Below are 23,744 nucleotides of genomic sequence, written 5' to 3' on the forward strand. Positions count from 1 at the left end.
AAATCTTTGAACCAGAACCAGATTAAACCCAAATAATTCCTCATCATTATATTTCTCATTATGAAGTGACACAAAATAAATTACAAACTACTGTGGACCTGTGCTAGAGGATGCATGCATGGGGTGTAAATTTAACCAAACTAAAAAAACAAAACAGTCACTTTGTAAATAGGTTTTAAAAAAAATTAACTACAGTGCAGATTAAGTTACTGTAGTTGCAGTCTGATTTATGAGGTTATTAAAAATGTTTTAAAACTTTTTTAAAGTTTGAAGTTGTTTTCTCACATTGCATGTCATGTTTTCGGACAAAAATTTCAACAGTTAACTCAGGTCAATAGGTAACATGGGTTTCATTCTAACCCTGAATGCAGTTTATACATTCATATGTTCTTTTTTTCTAGTTTGATACATATATATATATGTTGTTGTTGTATTTTCTTTAATGTTTTATGTACTAAGATTAAAAAGACACAACCAACTAAAATCAGAATATTTTTTAAAGATATAAAAGATGACTTGTTGACCTTAGACTTAGGGATAAAAAGCATGAGAGACCCATGTTACCCAGCTTGCATTTCAGGTGAGCAAGCAGCACCGCAAACCAACGAGAAAGAAGACAGAGAAAGAGAGAGATAAACGTCCATAAAAGAAGAGTTAAGTGAACCAAAAAAGATCAGAAAGAGAAGGAGCTAGTTTGAGAGGAGAAGAGGAGGCATTCCGGAGAGAAAGAAAGAAAAGGAGAAATATATGCAGTCCATACTGGCATCGTCTGCAAGACACCGCTCAGAGCAAACCACTACCAATCTGTTCACACTACTTCTACTCAAACCAAAACCAAAAAACGTAAAAGAAACCATATAAGATTTAAGAAGCACCCGCAGGTTGCTGGGGAGAATTAGAGACCCAGGATTAAGAAAGTATTCTGATTTAAAGACCACAAAATGTGCAGCTAATCTAAGTCAACAAGCACCCAACAGAGCAGCGAAGTGGGTGCAGTCAAACAGGCTCTTTTGGCCATTTAATATTTACTAAAGGCAAAGTGATAACATTTTAAAAGCTGGCCTGTTACTGCACTTCACTGTGTACTTAGGAATGCAATGGAGGAGAGGGAGTTGTTGGCAAGCAGCAACTATTAATTTCTAATTGCATTGCTCAGTACGTTAAAAAGCATTCACTTGTGCTTTAGTGCCTGATGAAATGCAGTAGCAGGCTAAAATCTAAAATGTCTACGTGACAGGGTCCCATTTCAAAAAGAGTCGAAAGTTCACAGAGGATTGAAGTGCGGAGGGTTTCTTAAAAAATAAAAATAAAAAAAAGGTAGCTTGGGAATCTCATCACCCAAATCATTAAAAAACACCAGAGAAGAAGAAAAATAATAATAATAAAAAAAAAGACTTGGGGCATGCCTTTAGGTTAGGGGTTAGAGAGGAAAATAATTAATCATTCAGAAAGAATCACAAACCAATCGACCAAATCAATAAAAACCAAATCAAAGGCAGACTCCAAACCAAAGTGTTAAGTACAACATCAGTGACTTGTATAGATGACAAAGGTGTATATCTCTGGCCCAATAAACCTCAGTATTAAGGTAGGTAATCAATCAGTGGTTGAATATTGTCAGTTCCCAACAGAAATGTCATATCACTCTGTCAGCCTTTATTAGGTGTCTATCTATATATTTATGTGTCAATATACTGCTTTCCCTCTCACTCTATGTACACAAGTATATTTTTTGTCTTCAAGGCAACAACAGGATATAAACATTTATGATGCTTTTGTGATTCTCCTGACATCAAATTCATGTAAGAACTAGCCAGAATAACTGAATAAAACAATATTCAAGTACAGTTTGGAAATTACCCGGCGTCGTTTACAAGCAGCTTTGTCAGCCTCTCAGGGGGACAAATGGATTCCCTTTCTAAAGGCACGGAAACAACTGGCAAGCTCATACACCCCTGGGATACACTAACCTTATTTGTATGCCTGACCAGTGCTGTCTGAGGTGAAACACACTGCATTCCTCCATAGGGGAACATACTGGTGTACCCGTGTGCATATCTTTTCTTTGCTTCATGTCCTCAAGCCAGCATCAGGCTAAGGGTGTGAGGGGATTTCAGTCAAACCTACTTAATGTAATGAAGATGAAATGTATCTATCTATAATTGATGGGATGCACAACTGTTGAAGATAAATACATAAAAGTGTCAGTTTAACCTGAGACTTTAAATACATTTTAAAAAAGAAATAAAAATTAAGAAGTAGGATATGTGAAACTTGAATATTTGGTAGAGTTAGATGAGAAGTCCACCCTCATCTTTATAAATTAAATATTAATCTAGACCTAACAGTTTGTCAGCTTAGTTTAGCAGACCAGAAGCAGCTAGCCTGGCTTTGTTGGAAGGTAACAAAATCCAACCAGCACCATGCAGTCAAATCTAACAAAAAGATATGAGAATGTACTAATTTTCTCAAAGTGATTTCCTAAAATGCCAAACTAATTCTTTAAAAGATCAGTCTTATTTGATTAATTTTGTGGTGAAACACTGGAACACTAATTAAATTAGAAAACAATAACCTACAATTAACAATAAAGTCTTGCATCTAGAAGATGATCCACAGAGAGGTGAGATGCTATATGTTTTAATTGCTTTGTAAAAACCAAACAAGTATGACTGCTGCTACAGTAGTTTGCCTTCATAAGCGAATAAACAGACAGTATATCAAAGTCAGATTCAGCTATCTCCGCCTACAGAGCTGCCACCCCCCTCCTGAGGTATTTTCACTGGTTGTTTGCTACGAGAGATGCATCAAATGAAATTAAGTGACAGACTATCTTACAGAAAGTTGTTTTTCAAGTGACATTCAGCTTTTATGGTCAGTCTGATCATAGTACAAAATTAGTTTCCTCTTTGGTAAACTAGCACACAAAACTCTTTTTCCAAAGCTAAATAAAGCTGAGTTCTGTTAAGCCACACGTTGCATGGTTTGCATGATTCTCAGACTATTCTCCTGCTAAAGAGCATTTTGAATATCACATGAATAAAACACCAATTATCCCTGAAGTGTAAATACGATAGACACTCAACATTTGACTTGAATTTTGGATATTCATTCTCATTCAGACCCACTGTTGACCATAGGGCCTTCACGTCGATGATAAATGAATTCATACATACATTTACATAAATTTCACGGGTCCTGAGTAAATCCATTTATGGATCAAATTGTTCCCCATGTCTGCACATTGCTATTGTCTGACAAAAAGGAAAAAAAAAACACAAGTGCAACTTGTATTTTTCTCATTTGAATTTAAAGTTTCCCTAGTGATTTATGAATTGAGAGACTTTCATGACCCCTTGGTCAAAACACTGTTGTTTAGAAATGAGAATCTGTGTTTGTTCCTTCTTTCAAGAAATGTGGATCTTCTCTGAAAACAATATATACACTACCAGGCCTGATATACCACCTTTATATATGTCATGCTATACAGTGTCCATCATGCCAGGGGAATGGACACTATCCCCTGTGTCAATGATAAAAGATCAAATAAAACCAATGTGAAACCAAACCAAGTGCTGAGACAATGCAAAAGGTTCTATTGGCAAATGCAATAGGTTTTGATGCTATTGATGTTCAGCAGACCGAGGCATGAATACCTACCTGAACCAGTTTCAAATATTAGAAAATCTATACAAAATAATACTAATGGTATAGTCAGTAAAGTTTTATTTGTCTTATTAGTCTCATTACACTACTTAAGACAAATGTGCAAGGCATGGGAAGGGAGAGCAAGTTAGAAAAAAAAGCTGTTTTGCAGCCGTCATTATTATAAACATTACATTTTAACCAAAAATAATATGACAGAGTAATGATAATGTAAACTCCCAACATTATTTTTCACAAATCAAATGTACCCATGTCCAAATTATTATTAATATGTCAAGGGTTGACCCTTGTTCTCTAAGCACAACTGTAAAATTTAGTGTTTCATAAGTTTAAAATGATACAAACCCAGGGCCTTGTGCTCTGTTTTGATTGCGCTACATCTGGCTGTTTTCACTGCCAGACTTCAGCTGTCTTTTAAGTTCAAATGTGGTGCAGCTGAAGTTTCCTAATCATTTGAAAGCATGCGAGATGGGTATCGGCACACGGTCTGTTTGTGTGTGTGGGAATGGCAGAGCAGGCAGGCAGGAAGGGAGGGAGGGAGGGAGTTGGACTACTTACGTTAACCTCAGTGATCGCTATGTCAACAATGCTACCCACAACTATCAAGGCATCAAATGTGTTCCATGCATCAACAAAATAATGCTGCGTAGGGGTGGAAAGAACAGAAAAACAACAGAAGAAAAGGACAGAACATAAGACATTTAAAAAATGGAAAGAACGGAAATTAAAGGAGAGAGGAGAAAAATAAGATAAAAACATTATATACATGAGCATTGGAGGTTTTAGTAGGAGGAGAAAGGGAAAGAATCAACAAAATTAAACGGCAAAAAAAGAAAAGAAGGGGCAGTCTGAAAGAGATGGACAGCAGAGGAAGAGCAGCGGCGATCGGTCATGCTTATTCATGAGAGGAAAATGTCAACAACAACAACAACAACAACAGTAAAGAACAAATTGCAACAAAATCACAACAAAAAAACACCCCTGTTGCTGCAGTTAAAAAAATGAAAAGATGTGTAAGTTTGTTTGTGATTGGTCAGTGAGTTAGTTCAGTTAGTGAGGGAATTAAACCTGAGGACATGTCACAGTCTGACAAAAAGTGGAAAAAAAAATCAAGAACCCAACAACATCTGAGGTACTGTTAGGAATAAGGAAGGAGAACGCAAGACAGAAACCCTTTTTTTCCAAAGCTAAACCCTGCCTCTGTTCCCGTCACTTTTTATGAAACCCAGGAAGAAGCTCATTCTTGTTCGGGAACCTTTGTGGTTGGGGGGTGGTGGGGATGTCCCCTGAGTAGCAGCGGCCATCTCGGAGTTAAGGATGGAGAGGAAGGAGAGAAGGAGGAGGAGAAAGAAGAAGGCAGAGAAAGAAGGAAGAGAGGTGAAGAGAAAAGACAGCACAACAAAGAATAGCCACAAAGGAAAGGAAAGATCCAGAAGAAGCAAGAAAGCACAAGACAGAGAGAAAGAAGGAGCAACAAGGAGAGTGAGAGGGCATCATACTTACGTTGATCTCACTGAGAATGACGTCTATTATGCTGCCAATTACGATGAGGAAATCAAACACATTCCAGGGATCACTAAAGTACCCCTACACAGGATGAGGTGAGCAAGAGGAGGAGGAGGAGGAGGAGGGTAAGAAAGGTAGGTTAGAAGGAAAACAACATCTGCTGCTACTTCGCAGCCCTATTAACGTGGTATGAGGTTGTATAGTACACCGAGGAAACAGAGAAAAAATCAGCTGATGACTCAACACGTGAAATAATTTAATTCTAATTCTAATAAACAGAATCAACTTCATCAGGTTCAGCTGAATTTCCTGCTCTGCTAAGGATGGCGTGGTAGATAGCAGTTACTTGAGTCTCTTATGTCTGCATCTTGGGGCGATTTAGCAATGCTGTGGCAGTGATTATACTGAAAGCCCACTTTGTTTGCTTAACTTATTGTGGGCAATTCATCATCAGCAGCGGTACAAAGTGAGTATTTATGAAAAGCATCCACATAGCTTCAGGCCAAAACAGTATTATCTAGGCTGGTAAAATAAAGATATATTACATGTGCGGTAAAAAGAGAAAGCTGCATCTTGGACAGATTGTGTTATGCTCTGGTGCAGAGACACAGCTTAAGTATACTGTGGAGAGACAGCCAAGATGTGACAATGGGTGGCTTTGGAAACTAGCCTGGCACATGGCCTTTGCAAAACAAATCCATATACTGCTAAATAAATTCAGATTTATTCTCTCATTCAGATTCTGGCTGATTGTTTTCCCAAAACACACTAACAAAATGTATTATTGTTTGCTTGGAGGGCTAAAGTTGTTCTGATGTTTGCACCACTAGGAAATCCAAAGATGTTTGGAAGTTGGAGCAGAGAAATGGGGAGGATCACTGTCTCGACAATGACATATGAGGCTTTATGTTTTTTTGTTCAAAAGTCATATTTTACTTCGACTTTATATTTTAGTAAACTCGTACAAAGGGGTGCTGAGAGAAGATCAATCTTACTGATTTATTTAAGCTTTGTTATCTGTCATCAGCAGCTGAGGTATCATCACAAAAAACTCCCCTCCACCCTCTGGCAATATGCAAAATACTACCAGGTATCCTTGGACTCTATAGTGGTTTAGGAAGTTATTTTTATGAGTAAGAATATTATTGTAAAACCATTATTACTGAGTTAAACATTAGTAGAACAGAGCTCAGAGAACAGAGAATTAGTATTAAAATACTGATGTATACAGTGATAACATTTATTTTTATCAATGTAATTATCTTATGTTCAGAACGCATACACATAAAATAGTAAAAGTGTCAAAAAATCCATGTAACTGAAGTCTGTTGAGGAAAAAGGCTGAAAAAATGAAACTGTTTAAAAGCATTAGCATTCAACTTTTCCACAGAGCAAATGTTAATGGAGCTTTTCCACGAGTGTCGATGACTGTAATACCTGAGAAGTAAAAGTGTTTGTTAGCTGGTCCTTTGTGTGTGTCAGCTGTTTAAAGGAAGAGTTTAGGTACATCCTAAAGTTGCAACTCACGCACAAATAAACTGGTTTATTTTCATTAGCAATATTCAATATGGCTTGAGAAAATGACGTCATGCTGCGTTTTAACTTATTACTTATTCGTGAAAGAAGGAAAACACACTTTTATAGATTCAGAACTGTACCAAAGACATCCTGACATGCTAATTTAGTTCAGTTACAAAACAGTTAAAAAAGCTGTCAATTTTAAATAGCCTTACTTAAGGTAAACTTTACATTTATAATGTAGTGCAGCATGAAGTCAATTCCCAAGCCTTAAAAGTTGTCCTGCACAATTACATGAATGTGAACTGGGGCCACCTGCATCTGAAAATATTACGAGGCATGCATTGTTACTCACAGTATATGGTCCAAGTAGATAATTATTTTCAAAAGTTATTTCAAGATAATCACAAGTCATCCATCTTAATAAAAGGACACATTTTGTAGAATGTGATTTTGTATTTTGTAGCCAATTGGAAAAACAAATGAATTCCAGTAGTTTGAAAGCCCTAATACGAGCAAATACTGATATCTTTGTAGATGATATTGATTATTTCCAGCTAGCCAAAAATAATGGCATTAGTAGTAGTCTGAGCTGATAGTTTAAGATAAGAATCTAGCAATGTTGCTTTGTATCCTGGAGGGATAAAATACCTGGAAATACTTTGATTTATAACCTGTGCTGTTTAACAACAGAGATAAGAATAAAATCAGAATATTTAACAATGTTTTTGCTATTGATTATGTTTTCCACTAACGCTGGTGCAATAGGGAGAATAATTTCCATCTGTTACTGTTTAAACAGCTGATGCACCAGGAAGTTTTTAACATTGGACCAATAAACCCACACAGCTATATAGCAACAACAGCAGGGTAACGAGGGAGCAGTGAGATTAAAAACCACATGACGCCGTCCACTAATCATGTTTTAAATCCATTATATCGTAATTATCATCTGGAGGAAATGAAATAGGGATCAGGAATATAAACAGTTCAACATCAGTAAGCAGTTATTTGCAATAAATGAGATTCAATGCATGAATGTATTTGACTATTCCATTATATTCCTTGGTTGTAAGCCAGTAGATCTGTACAATTATTTGATACCATCACCTACTCAACACAGAAGATGAAATCTGCTATGCTGCTCTACTCTACTGTACTCTACTATGTACAAGAGTGTTATTCTAGTCTACAGCTAGGGAAGTGGACCTACCCTGGGTTTGAAGGCGATCAGTTTAAGGATCATCTCCACAGTGAAGAGTCCAGTGAAGAGCATGTTGAGGATGTTCATGGCATCATTGAAATTTTTGGTCTGTCCATGATGCTGCAAAGACAAAAACAACTCATTGATGTCCACAAGGAATGGGAGTTTTATGAGATTTGTCTGAAGTCCAGGTGGTAGTTTTTCCCCACTCCCCCCGAGTGTGTACTTGTAGTCATCTGTGAATGCGTTATGAGTGTTTGTGAGACCCACCTGCATGGCCAGACAGATGGTGTTGAGAAGGATGAGTGTGAACATCAGGTACTCAAAGTAGGTGGAGTTGACCACATACCACACCTTGTACTGATAAGGGTTCTTGGGGATGTAGCGACGCAATGGACGTGCCTTCAAAGCATACTCTACGCACTGGCGCTGAGACACAGACACAGAGACACATGTGAGCATACACACACTTTAACTTTCCGTCTGGTGATGTAGCTCCCCGACTCCTCATCACTATGTCTCTCTGTACACAAACCACCATAGAGAATGCTGCGCAAATGTCTTTTGGCAGTGTGAAATAGCCTCTGTGCATTTCCATGCTCTCGCTGAGACGTGGATCATCATAGAGAACACAGCTGCAGAGACTTGGCCTAGCCTCCTTTCTTAAGCTTTAGTCTCATCTTATGTCTGCAGCTCCCTCCTGGCTGGACTCCTGAAGTAGTTCAGCCCCATAAACTCATGTCCAGCCTCTCCAGATTCTCTCATGTCTCACCCCCACTGCCTGGCCTCCATTCTCTCTCCCTTGTGCCTCTTGAATGACAAAGTGACTTTCCCACTTCAGTCAAAACAGCAGAGTCACTCCATTGTAACCTGAAAACGCATGTCTATCTTGCTGCTGAACAAAAGCATAAAACTGCAGTTATACACACAAAGGCGTGCACAAATTCAGTAACAGCTGATTGAAACAAAAACACTACCTGGTTCTTGTCCAGCTCACAGTTCTTATATTCTTGCTCTCCTTGCTCCTGGAATGTAACGATGACGAAACCGACGAAGATGTTCATCATGAAGAAGGCGATGATGATGATGTAGATGATGAAGAAGATGGAGATGACTACACGGTAGTTGTAGATGGGCCCAACATCTTCAGCGTGAGAGTCTATGGCTCGGTACAATAACCTGAGGGGAGGAGAGGAGATTAATTTCAGGAAACAAGGTAGCCTGGACAGAATTTCAGGACACTGCTGAAAAACAGTAAGCAGATCAATATACATGTGTGTTGTGTTTGTATGTAGACACACACCCTGGCCAGCCCTCAAACGTAGACACAGCGAACAGAGCCATCATGCCTTGCAGGACATTATCAAAGTTAAAGTCACTGTTCTCCCACACTCTCTGGGCTCTTTCAGGTTTTCCCACATCACCGTCCTTATACATAATGTAGGAACCCCTGTAAATACAAGCACACACATATTCAGGTGTTTCTTTCCAGTAAATATGATATCAGAGGGAGTTAACAAGCTTGTGTGCACTCTACCTGCACTCTGCCTGGGTTTGTTTAGAGTTGTCGGAACAGACGAAGAACTTGCCCTGATGGAAAAACATAGAAATTTAGTATTTCGTGAGATCTGCAGACAGTTATATCAGCATTCTTCTTTCCGTCTTTACCTTAAAGAGTTGTACTCCAATACAGGCAAACATGAACTGCAGCAACGTGGTGACAATGACAATGTTGCCGATGGTCCTGATGGCCACAAACACGCACTGTACTACATGCTGGAAAAACACCAAAAACAATAGTGAGTACATGGGTACACCTCTTTTGTTAAGAAGAGTGCATATGTGCATTATATGTTATTATATGTGGAAGTGTACTAACCTTTAGTCCCTTGGCTCTGTTGATGGCCCTTAACGGTCTGAGCACTCGCAGAACTCTCAGGATCTTCACCACATTAATTGCACTAGATCTGAAACACACATGGGATTAAAAGGCTGACCAGTCAATCTGATTAAACACACATTTCATTATTAAGACATATTGGCAAGGTTAGAACATCCCACATCCAATAGCATCTGTGGTAAAGACTGATTGAACACAAACTGTAGTATGAGTACAAGAAACAAGACAAGTCAACTCACAAGTGCAGGAAATTAAAAAGATCAAGATAAAGTAAACTGGACGAAGCCAAATCACATCTGATGTATACATTTACTTGTAAACATTTACACAGATAATATATGAAATTATATATATTATATATGAATGAAAACTAAGGTAATTAATGTATATATATTTATTTTAACAGGGGATTGGAAGAGATGCAAAAACACATTTAACTAAAGTCAGGTGTCCAAATAATAATACACTTTTGCAGATTTAGTGCATTTCTACAACCAAAATATTGTTCATCATATACTATCCTTAGAAAATAGTAATTTTGGACTGATACTCTTATTAAAGTACTGATTATTTCCCAAAATCAGGTTCTCAACATCGTCACTAAGGATCATAAATTCTGTCATTATGGGGCAGTTTTCAGACAGCATGGTTTTAACATAAACTGTCTACAATAGTAAATACAATATACTGCAATAAAAATTTATACGTAAAAACAGTGCAACACACACAACACACATAAACATGTTCACACACAAGTACAACACAAAGACACAAACAGACTTCTACAGGCAGAGAGAGAGTCATTAGGTTGTAAGAGAGTCTCGACACAAGCCAAAGGTCAAAGAATGTGACCTTTTAAAGGAAGTGGTTCAAAAGAAAAGTTTTTACATACTAACCAAAATAATGAAATGAATACCTTGACATTTTAAATGTCACAACTAATGTCTGGAAAAAGCTTGAACACTGGTCCTTCTGTAATCTGAACTTGGCTTTCCAAATATAATTATTACTACCTGATCTCAACAGGGACCAAACATGCTTAAGATCTAGATTGCCATTTATTTTTACCTTTCATTTCAATTTAATTAAGAAGCCAGCCTTTCAGTTAACTGAAGAACAAATACAGAAACTTTTTCCTGTGTGACAAAGTGTGACAAAGGTAGAAGGAAAAGAACTGTATTCAAAATGTCAATGTATCATTTCAAGGGAGTGACTTTTAAGATGGTTAAAAAAGTGATATAAAGGGAGTGACATTACTCTGTGTCGGTTTTTAAACAGAAAGTAAGGAAAGGGCCTGTTGTGCAACGAAAGTTTTACACAGGAAGTTTAAAGGCAGTTAAAGGTAGTTCATGTGGAGTAGGATGTTATCAGTAACACATCACAGTCAAACCAGCTGTGAAGATCTCCTCTAGTGTACAATAACTGACTTTTGACCATACATTTTAAAATGTTCGAAAATAAATAGTTCTTCTCTAGTGCTTCATTTGACTGGGTTGAACTGACTGATGAACCTGTTAGACTAAAATTGCCTAATTAGTTTCCTGAAGAGCAAAAATGATAAGGGGTCTATCAAATCTAATGTTATGGATGGCAGCAGAAATACCTGATATTTTATATAATTTCTAATTTATTTAGGATGCTCTTCATGTTAAATTACTAACCTCCTTATAAACATTTCTATTCTGCTTTTCTACAGCTTTATATCAATATACATAGATACGTAAATGGAAACATGGCAAAAAAGGATATATAGATGTACAATATATCTCCAAAAAGATGTTTCATTGTTGGTAACAATAATAGCAAAACAGTAAACACCGAAACTGCAGTAAAAAACAGTTTAAAGACACTACTAAATGCAGCACCATCACAATTAATTTGACTGTGATGTATTCCAGAAAAATCCCACACACTAACTACTTTTAACAGGCACAAATCACTGAATTTTAGCATTCAGGTGTCATTTCTATAGCCTGGGAGAGTTCAGTTTATCCAGAAATATGAGAACTGAGTTTCACTTGCTCCCAAACCTATGACAAAAAATAAATACACAGATGTATTAAAATTTACTGGATCTAAAAATGTATTAAAAGGACCTGTGCTAAAAATACATTCTCTCATTAAAAAAACATTACGCCAATTGCTATAAAGACGCATTTTGGTATGCATCACATGCAAAAGCATACCATGTGTTTGTAATAACAAATCACCCATTCATTATCAATACGGGATAATCCCACTAATCTATGCCGGTTGATAACATCACAGATTACAGGTTTCTTTTTTGACTAAACTCTCCAAGACTATAGAAATACCAAATCAAAAGAGTGACAGTTTTACACAGTTAAGGTGAAGGTGTGTTAAGGGGGTTATTAATACAGGCTAATGTGGACTTACGTCGAGAAGTCTAGTCTATTAAAAATTAGAGACAGAGAGTGTAGCATAGTGTATTAAACATCAAAAAATATTAGAGAATTTCAGGGTATTATTTGCTACAAGAAGCAGAGAACATTTTTAATAAACATCACAAAAAGAGAAGGGGATTGGGAGTAATGAAGTGTAAAGTTGTTAGAGAATAGAGAGTGTGAAGCATGAGGTAATTTACAAATGAAAATGTTTTCCCACTTTACAACTTGATTTGTGTGTTCTTGGTCTAGACTAGCATCTGATGCACAAATTATTATCTGGTTGACTAGTCCACTCTATTAACAACGCAAATGTATGTTTGACGATATCGTAAACTGGTCACATTACTCGTGATGCCACTTAGAATGGTTACCAATTAATGTTGGTAATATCAGCGAACAAAAAAATTGATTCAAATGCTAAAGCAGCAAAGGATTCAGGCGTCAATTAAAATGAGAAAACATGCATCAGAAATCTTTATATTGCACTCACTGTATTCCAGAGGAGATGAGAGACACACTGACCACCACCAGGTCCAGAATATTGAAATAGTTTCTACAAAATGAACCTTTATGGAGGAAGGCTCCATAGGCTGTCATCTGTAGAGGTCAAAGTTCACATTTTAGAGTCAAATACAGAAGGAACAACTGTCTGTCTTACCTTCAACACTGGATTAAATAGTATCTACAAGTACTTGGTCATAGTAGTTGGTTTATAGCTAAAACTATAGTTATTTGAAAGTCAATTCTCTATATTTTTGTTGTCCTGATGCAGTAAAGCTCTCTCACCAGGCAAATTAAGGCTGTAACAAAGACCAGCGGCAAAACGTTAGTCTCTATAGATAAAACTCTCTCTATAGATATCTCAATAGATATATGTAAAATATGCTGAAAAAGATTGGGACCACATAAAAATACAGGACATTTATACTGCAGCACTACCTTTAGAATGATCTCTATGGTGAAGAGTCCAGTAAAGACATGGTCTGCATAGCCCAGGATCTGAAAACACAACAAGGAGCATCATTGTTTTGACTTTAGAGATACCTTCTCCATGATAGTGCTGGACTAATGTACACTACACAATAGCATTCTTGGGACTGAAAACAACAAAAGGCCAGAGCAGGAAGCAGAGGCATTGTGTCATCGGTTGTATTTTCCATAAATTTTTAAATGATGATTTCAACTAAATGAAAACTGACTTAGCATTCTTGCCCCGTTTAGGTCTCCAACAACAACACCACAACTATTTCTAGGTCGAGGCTTCTACAGAATTGTGTACACAGTTGAAATAAAGAGAGAAACAGGAAGAAATGCAATTCTTCAGGGGCTGAAGCTGAACTTGTAGTCAACTGTAGCAAAGTCCTAGAGGACTCCACATCATACTGAAATAATAATACCGAGGTTCAGGTCTACAGTTAAGGAATTTGATTTGACTTAAATAGACTTTGAAAACAGATCAGAATCAGAAAGACAAAAACAGGATATATTATTTCATTAAAGTTTCCGACTAAGGTTAATTGTGGTAGACTCTTAGACGACAGCTCACAAATTACACCCATTACCACTAAACAGCATTAATATATAAAGAAATATAATTTTCTATTAGTGTAACAGCTGCAGTGCAGATACAGTACATCCTTCATAAGTGCATAATACATGTTGTAGGGTTTTAGAGTCTGGCTTAAGGCTTAATATTGGCTTTGGCCATGGAACCTAAAGACGTGTGTGAATTCAGCATAATAATATAATAAATATAATATAATTATTTGTCTAAATAACAAATGCTATAATGCTAAGTTGCCAGTCTGGCTACAAAAAAAGAGTAACATTGACAAAACAAAGCTTAACAGGCGTTTTACGTCTTCTTAACATGAAGTTAATCACAGTTGCATTACTTGAGAAGAAATCTCATTAAGTGTAACCGGCCAGTCACAATAAGCTTTGGTTCCTCTATATGTTGCTGTCAGCTCTAATCCATTTAGAGCAGAATGAATGCGTGTGGGCAACTAATGAGGACTACAATGTTTGATTCTATTCCACCTTGAACATGTATATACTGTATTTTTACACTTTAATACATGTTTTTCTGAAAATTATTATTGCATGTTACCTGGTTTCTGAAAGATTCATTTTTGACTGGGTCCTCTGCTGCCAGACTGATGCTGCTGAGCAGGATGAAGAAGAGGATGAGGTTGGTGAAGATGTTGTGGTTGACGATCTTATGGCACAGAACCCTGAATCTGAGAAAGAGAGTGAGAGAATTATATTTGAATAAGAGGGAATCATAAATGATCAGTATGTAGAAATGTAAAGATTAAGGAAGAGAATAAGGAAGGCAGACAGAAGGAAGAAGAGTGTCCTCTTACTTGTTGGTGTGGCTGAAGATGAAGAAAGCGCGGGCCTCAGGCATAGGAATGGCCTTCTCCTTCAGCTGAATGTCGGACAGTGGCCGTGGCCTTGGGCCCACTGGCATCTCTGGCTCATCGTCATCATCGTCTCCTGTTGAGAGGGAGAAAAAAGATAATAGTGAAAGTAAAGGTAAGAGGAGAAAATCAAAAGGTATAGCAGATGTGATATCAAAGGGTATAAAAAGAGGAGCTTGGAGTAAGTATAGGTACTACAGAGGAACAATTGCACCTTGTTGGAGACACATCTGGTTTGTGCATTACCTATGTAATCATTGGCAGGATATGGATTCTTCTCTTCACTCTCATCTCCACAGTACTCATCTATGTTAATCTGCAGAGGGAGAGCATCAAAGTTAATTACCATTTCATTCATTTCCCTGACTTCATTGTCTTTGATATGTGTACCTTAGTAGCAGTGTTAGTCTCTCCATCAGAGGTGATGGACTTCAGCTCTATCTTCTCCTTCTTCTCCTCCTCCAGAGGCGGCTTCTCATTGTTATGGCGCTTCTCTGGGCTGGCCAACCTAGAAATAGATGGAGGGAAAGAAGATCCTCACCTTTAGCATGTTTGCCCATTTCCTACCCCTAGCAGTGTTAGCCCCATGCTAATCAATTTGTACTGGACCACATATAAATTAACAACAGAAGGACAAAATTAGCACTCAGTGATGGGTTGTATCTCAATCACAGAGGGGGGCTGTGCTGTTATAATCAAACCAAAAGGATAGTGGGCAGACAAATGGTTGTTTTCCACCACACTTTTTTCCTCAGATCAATACAGGTTACACCCAGGAAGGAGACATTTAATGATTTGTGCCACTGAGGGGAACGCTATCTTCCTCTACGGCACTAAAATCTCACATTACCTCTGCTGACAAATGACCTTTGTGGACAACGAGATGCTAAAATTACCCAATAAAATTGGTTTAGACAGAAAAGCAAAGCAGGCAAATGTCAGCCTGTCTTAAAAACCTAATAGTTCATGTTCTAATTCTTAAGCATATTTAGTCCTTTGATTCCCAGGCTCTAGTATCAGCATCCTTAAAAGGCTCTGGGCATTACTGACTATGCAGGATGCTGTAAGATAAAGCTCTCCCTTGATGACACTCCCTCTTCCCCAACCAGTTTTTTTGTGATGGTCTTTTACTCAGCTAATTGTCTACTTAGTTTTCTTTCTCTTTCTGTTATACCTGGCTAGTTTTTTCCTCTCCTTCTCCTCTTCCTCTTCTTTCTGGGCGGATGTGAGGCTCTCAGCGTCTGCCAAATTGTCCACAGCGATGGCCAAGAAGACATTCAGTAGGATATCTGTTCAGAGGTGTGTAGTTAAGGATGTTGCTGACCCATCAGATAAGTGAAAAATGATCATGTTTTCTGCATCTGAACTTCCAACTGGAGTATGAAGTCACTCAGTGACCTCCAGCAAACTCAATGTATCCCCATGCAAACCCCCCCCTCCCTCCTGCAACTACATCTTAAATAGAAATCAGATCACTCATCACGCCTCCACCTCCCTTCAGATTCACATTAAATAGGCTGCTGTGTAACTATTTTATGTAGGGCTCTGTTGTGTCAGGATACAGTTTCCACAGATGAAGAGGATGATGAAGTAGATGCAGACCAGCATGCCGGGGAAGGATGGTCCACCATACGCCATGATGCCATCATACATCACAGAGTTCCAGTCCTCTCCTGTTAGGATCTGTAGAGAGAGAAATTAACTGAATAAAAGTTTCCTCTTCATAAAGAAAATCGAATGTGACAGTGTATGTATACAGGAGAGAATAGAAGATGCAAGAGAAAACAGACCACCGGCAATTGCATTATCATTACCTGAAACACAGTGAGCAGAGACTGGGGAAAGTTGTCAAAGGTGCTGCGTCGGGTTTCGTCGAAGTTGAATTTCCCCCCAAAGAGCTGCATGCCAAGCAGGGAGAAGATGATGATGAAGAGGAAGAGCAGGAGCAGCAGGGAAGCGATGGAGCGAACAGAGTTTAGCAGGGAGGCCACCAGGTTGGACAGGGAGTTCCAGTATCTGAAGGAGAGATGTCCAGTTAATATGTGTGCAGGTACAAAAATAAATACACACTATTTTCTCAGATTGATTCCCCGTTTCCTCTCTACTGAGTGGAAGATTGTGCATCCTAAGGACATTTGGTAATACAATACTTGCTGCTGTCTTTCCCTTTCTGCACAGTAGTTGACTTTTGAATTTGTGCGGAAGGACAAAGGGATACACATCTTTGTCAGCAAAACTCATTAATCAACTCAATAATTATCAATATTTAAAATGTCTATATTAACCTGGTTATTTTGAAAATTCTCAGCAGGCGTACACAACGTAACACAGAGATGCCGAGAGGAGACATGATCTTAGTTTCCACCAGAATGGTCTCAAGAATTCCTCCGCATACTACGAAGCTGTCAAAGCGATTGAAGAGTGAAACAAAGTACGCCTGTGGAGAGTCAAGAGAGAAGTGAAATTGAATTAGCAAGTAAAAGACAGGAGTTTAGACTTCACTTGACAATCTCAGAACTGATAAAAATAAATATAGCTAATTTTGAGATTACCTGTAGACCCAGGCTGTACATCTTCAACAGCATCTCACCAGTGAAGAGAGCTAGTAACACTTTGTTAGCTATGTCTGGAGAGGAGGAAAGAATAGAGGAAAGGTGGAAATGGAAAGACAATGTAAAAAGGGAAATACTTGAGCTACAATCGGAATGAAAAGAGGTATGTTTGCGTATATGTGAATATACGTGTAGTCGGTGTTCAAACGTACCTTGTACATCAGTTAACCACTGAGGCTGCCGGTGATGCTCAGAGGCGATTGTCAGAGTGTTGAGGAAAACCAGGAAGATGACCAGCCAATAGAAAACCTGTGATTTGACTGCTGCCCGGCACTTCCTCCTACACAGCCTGTTCCACCTCCGAGAGTATCGACTGAAGAGGAAGAAGCAGAGATTGAGAGGAAGAGAGATGGAGAGGTGAGGAAAGATGGGAGAGAGAAGAGGTAGGGAAAAGGAGAGACATGGGAGAGGCGGGAGGGTCAAAGACAGAGGGGAAGGTGCAGAGAGAGGATGAGGAGCAGAGAGGTGATCAAGGGAGGAAAGAGAGAGGAAGACAGAGGGCCCGCAAGAAAAGAAATAAGAAAAAACAAAGGATGATCAACAGAAACAAGTGAAGAGGAGAGTGAAAAGCAAACAGTGGAGGAGAGAGAAGAAAAAGAAAGAGTCAATTAGTCTGTCGACAGAGCAGTGATGACATCACCCCGTGGCCTGTGGCTGTCTGTTGTTTGAAAGCAGAGCTGTGGAACAGTTAGTCATCCTCAAAGACGTTTCACACCAAGGGAAAGCCAGTATGAAGAGCTTTGTTGCTGAATGAGATATGCACCATTTGAGGCAAAAAAAGGAACGCTTAGGATTCTTATGAACTGATTGAAGGCACAAAATTTAAACTGAAATGTGTTGTATTGTGATTCACACTTCAAGGGAAACTCATGGTTCAAAAGACAAAGTGGTTCATTTTAGTGTAAAAGACATATTTTTTTTTCTTATAGACGATTTAACATGTTGTTTTGTGTTGTGCTGTACACAAGGTCTTTTGCACCTTTTTGCCCTCAACTGTTGAAAATAAAAATGATTGTTTTATGGTAATTGCCAACTTCACACCTACCAGTCCACTCAAGGGATCATTGAATTCTTTTGTACCTACGCCAATGTACCAATGATTGGACAAAAGACATTTCATAACTGTCCTTTTAAATTATGATAATAATAACAATGAGATAAACAGTCCACCGTGTTTTTGTTCTAATCATGAAGGAGCAGAGAAACTCACTTTACATGTTAATGTTTTATATCTGTCACCAGGCAAGAATCCAGTTCGACAATACATACAAATGGTGGCATCCAGGCCACTGCAAAATGGCAACATGTAGTTTGCTCCAAATTACCTTAAAAGTTAATGAGGAGACAATAATTTGTTAATGACAGACTGCCTTAAAACAAAGTGAATAAATGGAGGGTCTAGAATTATTTGGATACTGCTAAGATAAATATTGTACTACATAATTTCACAGTAACTTCAAATGTATGACAGAGTTTTAAACCGGTTATGAAAGCCTCAATTTAATACTGATGCTTTTATATGACCTACATAAACAAACAAAACCACCAGCGAGAAAAGCTATTTCTATATAGTTATTATTAATGCCTACCACTGGGTCAGACTTGGTTAAATATAAAAGCTTTGGAAAAGGAAGTATTCATCAGACTGTGGCTGACATATCTATAAAATTACAGAATCACTGTTAAAGCATCTGTTGAATAACTCAAAATGGGTAGCACAACCTTTGACGTGAGAGAAGGTACACACTGTCCAGTCATAAAGATTAGAAGACCCTAGTATGTCTCTTTTTCTTGAGATATGCTAGTTGGAAACTGGTTCAGACTGAATTTTGGTGTTTAGGAAAGAAGACATGATGACTAAGAGGGGCCCCTTTCTAACATGGCAGCGTGGGTATGACTAGGCTAGTAGCAGGGTTGTATTTGATGTGTGGTGTCGGCTTGCTGGCGCCAGTACTGTAATAAAGTACCTTGTGACCAGAGAGTGTTTTCTATTCATCACAGACCTATCAGCATATATTTATAACAACTAAATCTATCCAGACTACAAATGTCCTAGTCAAGTATTTCTATTTTTCTGTTGTGGGTGTCTATCCATTATTTCCCCACTGGTACCCAACAACACCAGACCTGCTTGTAAGGAGATCTGTTCTGTACTGTATCTGAAAAGCCTGACAACAGATCAATACAGCTCACTGGGAAGTGTTGTCCCTCTCTGCCTATAAATTCATGTTTCACCAGTCTTCTGTTTGAGTGTGTGTGAGCTGAATAGTCAGTTATGGCACACAGCGGCTTTTGCCATGATGCACACACTGAATGTTACATGAGACACAACTCACAATACAACACAAGCGGACATGCATTCCTACATTAAAAGACACGTCATATTTAATGTCTGTGATTGCAATTTGTGAAAAAAAAAAGCATGTATTTGGAGATAACTTTGTAAGTAGCTAACCGGCAAGCTTTAAAGTTAGTGTATTTTCTAAAAAGTCAACTAATCCAGAGCAAGGCTATCTATTGCTATGTCAATTTCTCTGTGTGTGCTTGTGTACAGGTGTCCACAAGAAACACGCACACACATTGCAGCGACTGAACGAATACCACAGCAGTAGAAACATTAGAGCAGGTGACAGGTAAAGGACTATGGTAAACAACATGTACTAACCTGAACTTCGATTTGGAGATCCTATTTCTGGAACACAGAAAACAGAATGGATTATACACACACACATAACACACATATAGACAAGTACACAACATGAAAGGGGTGATTTGAGAGGGATAAAGGGGAATAGCTTCCCTCATTATCACAAATGCCTGAGCAAATATGTTAGGAAATATGTTCCTTGATCAATTCAATGGTGTGCATCCTGTATTTCCAGATGCAGTTACTCTGTATCACCAAGTACACATTTGCTAGTTCATAGTCTGAGGTGAACAAGACTCATTATGGTCACCCAACTTTTCTTTTGAACAAATCACCCCCTACAAACATATATACAGTGGCATCCAGTCAAAAGAAAAAATACTTTAAGTTTGGAAATCCTCCAATCAGCTCTGGTGTGAACAAAACACAAGTCATTCATATAAAAAATGTCTGTTGATTGTTCACCACTGTAACAGGAAAATGTACATACATAAAGTACTGAGGACAAGAGATTATGGAAGACATTGGAAAGAGAAGAGAAGAGAAGAGAAGAGGACAGAAGAAGAGAGAAGAGAAGAGAAGAGAAGAGAAGAGAAGAGAAGAGAAGAGAATCCCCCACTTGGAAATTTGATTCAACAACATATCAAATTATTTCAGTCTGTTATGTTTAGATATAAATGATTTGACTGTCTATAACTTTTATGTGTGATTTAAAGTCTCACATTAGCCACTTGCTGGTAAGCTGTTCTCTCAGCCAAGAGTTGTTAAATGATAACTGAACGTGATGCAGAAAATAGTACATTTTGGTTAATTGGTGAGTGCAATGACCACATTAAATGATGTATATGTTAGTATCTTTAATTCAACAGCTGTGAGAAACTGTAGATTAATTTTGTCAGTATAAGCAGATGAACTGACTGACCTGCCGACTGACTGGCTGACTGACCGACTGACTGAAATTAAATGACTCACTGACTGAACGAAAGAATAAAATGACTGACTGGCTGGATATGGAGGCTGACAGTACCCACGTCTCCTCTCTCCGTGTGTCCGTCTCGATTATGAGATCAGCGTGTGCCCAAGTTGCTCCTAGCCTTAGGTCTGTCTCCATAGCAATGTGAAGAAGAACTGACAAACAGTTAAAGCCTCAGGTTTTATCTCCATAATAGCGTGAGCAAGTGTTGCAGTCTCACAGCGGATGGATAAAGGTCCACATTTCCAGTGTTATTATATATTTGGTCACATTACAGTGAAAGTAGACTTAGACAAAATTTCTGGAGCTCCTTTGTGGATAATAATAAAGGAGACTGAGGCTGTAGACTTATTTCAGAACCACATGAGGTTTATTCTGCAGCAATTTCAGTTATTAATAAGAAAATTATTATGCAACAACAAGTTTACTGGCACACAAGTAGAAATTATATAATCTACTAGCATGTGGTAATGTTTTTTTATTTTGATTTTTTAATATTTGACCTTTAAAATGAAAAACCAGTAGGGGTCAAAAGTAGAGCTGATTGGATTGATTGATTAGTTGATCGACTACTACTAAAATGAACTCCTAACTAAATATCTGCAACTATTTTGATAATCAAATAAATATATCCCTCTCATATATGATATTAAAATGAATATATTCGAGTTTTAGACTGTTGGTCGGGCTAAACAAGACATTTGAAGATCTGCGAGTATGTTCACCGTTTTCACTTCATGGACAAAACACTCTGGAAGATTATCACAAAAATATACTGTACACCAAATGGGCTGATACAAACTTTGAATTTGTAGGTAAGAAAAGGTTTCACTATAACTTCTATTTGGCATTTGGCATTGTTTGGTATAACGTGTAGTAGACTGTATTAAACATATGCTTTGTTTTAAGTTGTTTTGGTCTGACAGTAGACAAAAGAGCACAAACAACATAACATAGACAAAATAACAGATGGACAGCGAGAGTACAGATAAACAACAGTGTGCCATCCAAGTGTGCCTACTAGCTCTACTATTCCTCTGGTCAAGAGTGTTTTTGATTCAGTTTGATTTCACCGCTCAATTGTCTATTTCACACTGTAACTTTCTCTATTCTATTCAATTCTGTTCTATCCTGCTGCGTTCCCACTTATGAACAGTTTTGCATGTAGGTGTGTTTGCTTGTGTGTGTTGAAGTGGGCCCGCTGGGGTCACGGCTCCTGCGTGGCCTTGTGTCTAAGAAAGAAAGCAACGCACTTGTTTGAATAATGTAAAAAATGAAAGGAGAGGGGGTAGCAGGAGCGAGTGAGTCAGCTGTTCGTGAGCTCCCACAGGAGAGGAGGAAAGCACTTCACCAGCAAACACATAAAGGAGAGAGAAGAGAGGCAGAGAGTAAAAAAGGAAATAAAAATGGATTACTACTGAGATGTAGCCATGAAAGATGTCCTGCTTTTCTACTGTTTGTGAAGTCCCAAATTATGGTCAAGCTTTCCTTTTACCATGAGTCAACAGGTACTTCGAACTCTTTAATTTCTTCTTTTATCCATGACAAGAAAGACTGAAGTAACACCAGATATTTTTTGTTGAAATGGGAATAATAAGTTATTCAAATTTCAATTATTTTCACATTTAAGGCTTTGGAACTGTGATGTAAAAAACCTGTTCAAAACACAACTGGAAGAACTTAAAAACACAGTGTGCAAATTATAATCCCGTATTTCTTCGTTTGAAAATGTTTTCCCCTGATAGCAATGATATATATTCATATTTTTAGATAAAAGCAAGATGAGCAAAAACATTTTAATTAAAAAAAAAAGATCTAGCAACTTTAATTATGTTGTTTAGTTCTAGTATACTACAAGAAAAGTTAGGCATGGTGGTTTTAGGATTAATTCCTCTTGAGCACAATGTCTCATCAAGGTCAATGCTTCTTTGGTCTCTGATCAGTTTGGAGTATGATAACTTCCTCTATAACCAGCGTTGGAGCATGAATTCTTCCAGACCTCTGTGAGCTTGATGAGACAAAGGTCTGGCTGAGATCAGTGAAGGACAGAGGCCGGCTAAGCCACTTGCAATGTGACTAACACTAAAGGGCTAATAAAGGAAAGATGCTGGATAGAGTTCGTCCTCGGGATTAACAGAAGGTGACTGATAGAGCTGAGGGATAGAGGGAAGAAACAAGGTGTGTATGAGAGAGGGTGAGGTACTTACGCTAGCCGGGTACAACAGGTCTCCCCCTCCACGTCTCCCCCGGGAACATTGTCTGTGTTGACTGATTCATTCTCGCTGGCTGGCATGCTCACTGAGAGACAGAAAAAAACAGATGACAGATGTAGGAAGAAGGACAGAAAGAGAAAGAGAGAGAAGGATGAATTAACAGAGCATGGAAATGGGTTGCACATCCTCACTTATCATCCTTTAATGTATGTTTGCTCTAAACTATGACACAAACACTTAAAAGTGCATCCAGTCAAAGATTTATAGTAATCTTTTATAACATAATATACATTTGCAAGTTTGCGTAAATTAATTACACACCAAGTTGCCGTACTAGGAATATATACCAGTCGGGGATCTGGGGACACAACCTCTGTATCAGCTATTAGGATGGATTGCAGTTTCTAAGCTGAGGGATTGGTCAAGATGTGTAAACAGGTACAAAGCTAACCGAGCCCAATCTTTTTTTGTTTATATAAAGCCTCAAGGTGACTGCAAATGCGTCACTTTGTCCTTATTTAAAGACATGTGTAATGATGTGTAAAGATGGAAGCATGAATAGCGGTAAACTGGAAGAAGACACTGGTGTGGAGGAAGGACAGGAGTAATATGAATTGACAGTTTAGGATGGAAAAGTGTTAAAGAGGAAAGGGGGGGAATGAACTGCAAAAATA

At 38.1% G+C, this 23,744-nt stretch overlaps 1 protein-coding gene across 4 annotated transcripts in view; it reads right to left on the reverse strand.

Moving 5' to 3' along the window:
- The window catches only part of cacna1c (calcium channel, voltage-dependent, L type, alpha 1C subunit), a 128,834-nt gene that overhangs the window by 26,992 nt on the left and 78,098 nt on the right, over positions 1 to 23,744 (reverse strand). For 3 of the 4 annotated variants that reach the window (XM_027272375.1, XM_027272376.1, XM_027272377.1), the window contains exons 10-31: positions 23,065 to 23,155; positions 19,903 to 19,929; positions 17,390 to 17,550; positions 17,178 to 17,251; positions 16,911 to 17,062; positions 16,440 to 16,641; positions 16,188 to 16,308; positions 15,800 to 15,914; positions 15,016 to 15,133; positions 14,872 to 14,941; positions 14,569 to 14,701; positions 14,313 to 14,442; positions 13,142 to 13,201; positions 12,693 to 12,799; positions 9,774 to 9,861; positions 9,563 to 9,670; positions 9,432 to 9,484; positions 9,198 to 9,344; positions 8,872 to 9,073; positions 8,165 to 8,323; positions 7,904 to 8,014; positions 5,170 to 5,253 (exon numbers count right to left, since the gene is read on the reverse strand). In XM_027272375.1, coding sequence (XP_027128176.1) covers positions 5,170 to 5,253; positions 7,904 to 8,014; positions 8,165 to 8,323; positions 8,872 to 9,073; positions 9,198 to 9,344; positions 9,432 to 9,484; positions 9,563 to 9,670; positions 9,774 to 9,861; positions 12,693 to 12,799; positions 13,142 to 13,201; positions 14,313 to 14,442; positions 14,569 to 14,701; positions 14,872 to 14,941; positions 15,016 to 15,133; positions 15,800 to 15,914; positions 16,188 to 16,308; positions 16,440 to 16,641; positions 16,911 to 17,062; positions 17,178 to 17,251; positions 17,390 to 17,550; positions 19,903 to 19,929; positions 23,065 to 23,155 — 2,513 coding nt within the window. The remainder of the gene's footprint in view (positions 1 to 5,169; positions 5,254 to 7,903; positions 8,015 to 8,164; positions 8,324 to 8,871; positions 9,074 to 9,197; positions 9,345 to 9,431; positions 9,485 to 9,562; positions 9,671 to 9,773; positions 9,862 to 12,692; positions 12,800 to 13,141; positions 13,202 to 14,312; positions 14,443 to 14,568; positions 14,702 to 14,871; positions 14,942 to 15,015; positions 15,134 to 15,799; positions 15,915 to 16,187; positions 16,309 to 16,439; positions 16,642 to 16,910; positions 17,063 to 17,177; positions 17,252 to 17,389; positions 17,551 to 19,902; positions 19,930 to 23,064; positions 23,156 to 23,744) is intronic. The other variant, XM_027272378.1, reaches the window with a different exon arrangement.

Source organism: Larimichthys crocea, chromosome XX (genome assembly GCF_000972845.2).
Source record: "Larimichthys crocea isolate SSNF chromosome XX, L_crocea_2.0, whole genome shotgun sequence".
Classification (NCBI taxonomy): Eukaryota; Metazoa; Chordata; class Actinopteri; family Sciaenidae; genus Larimichthys; species Larimichthys crocea.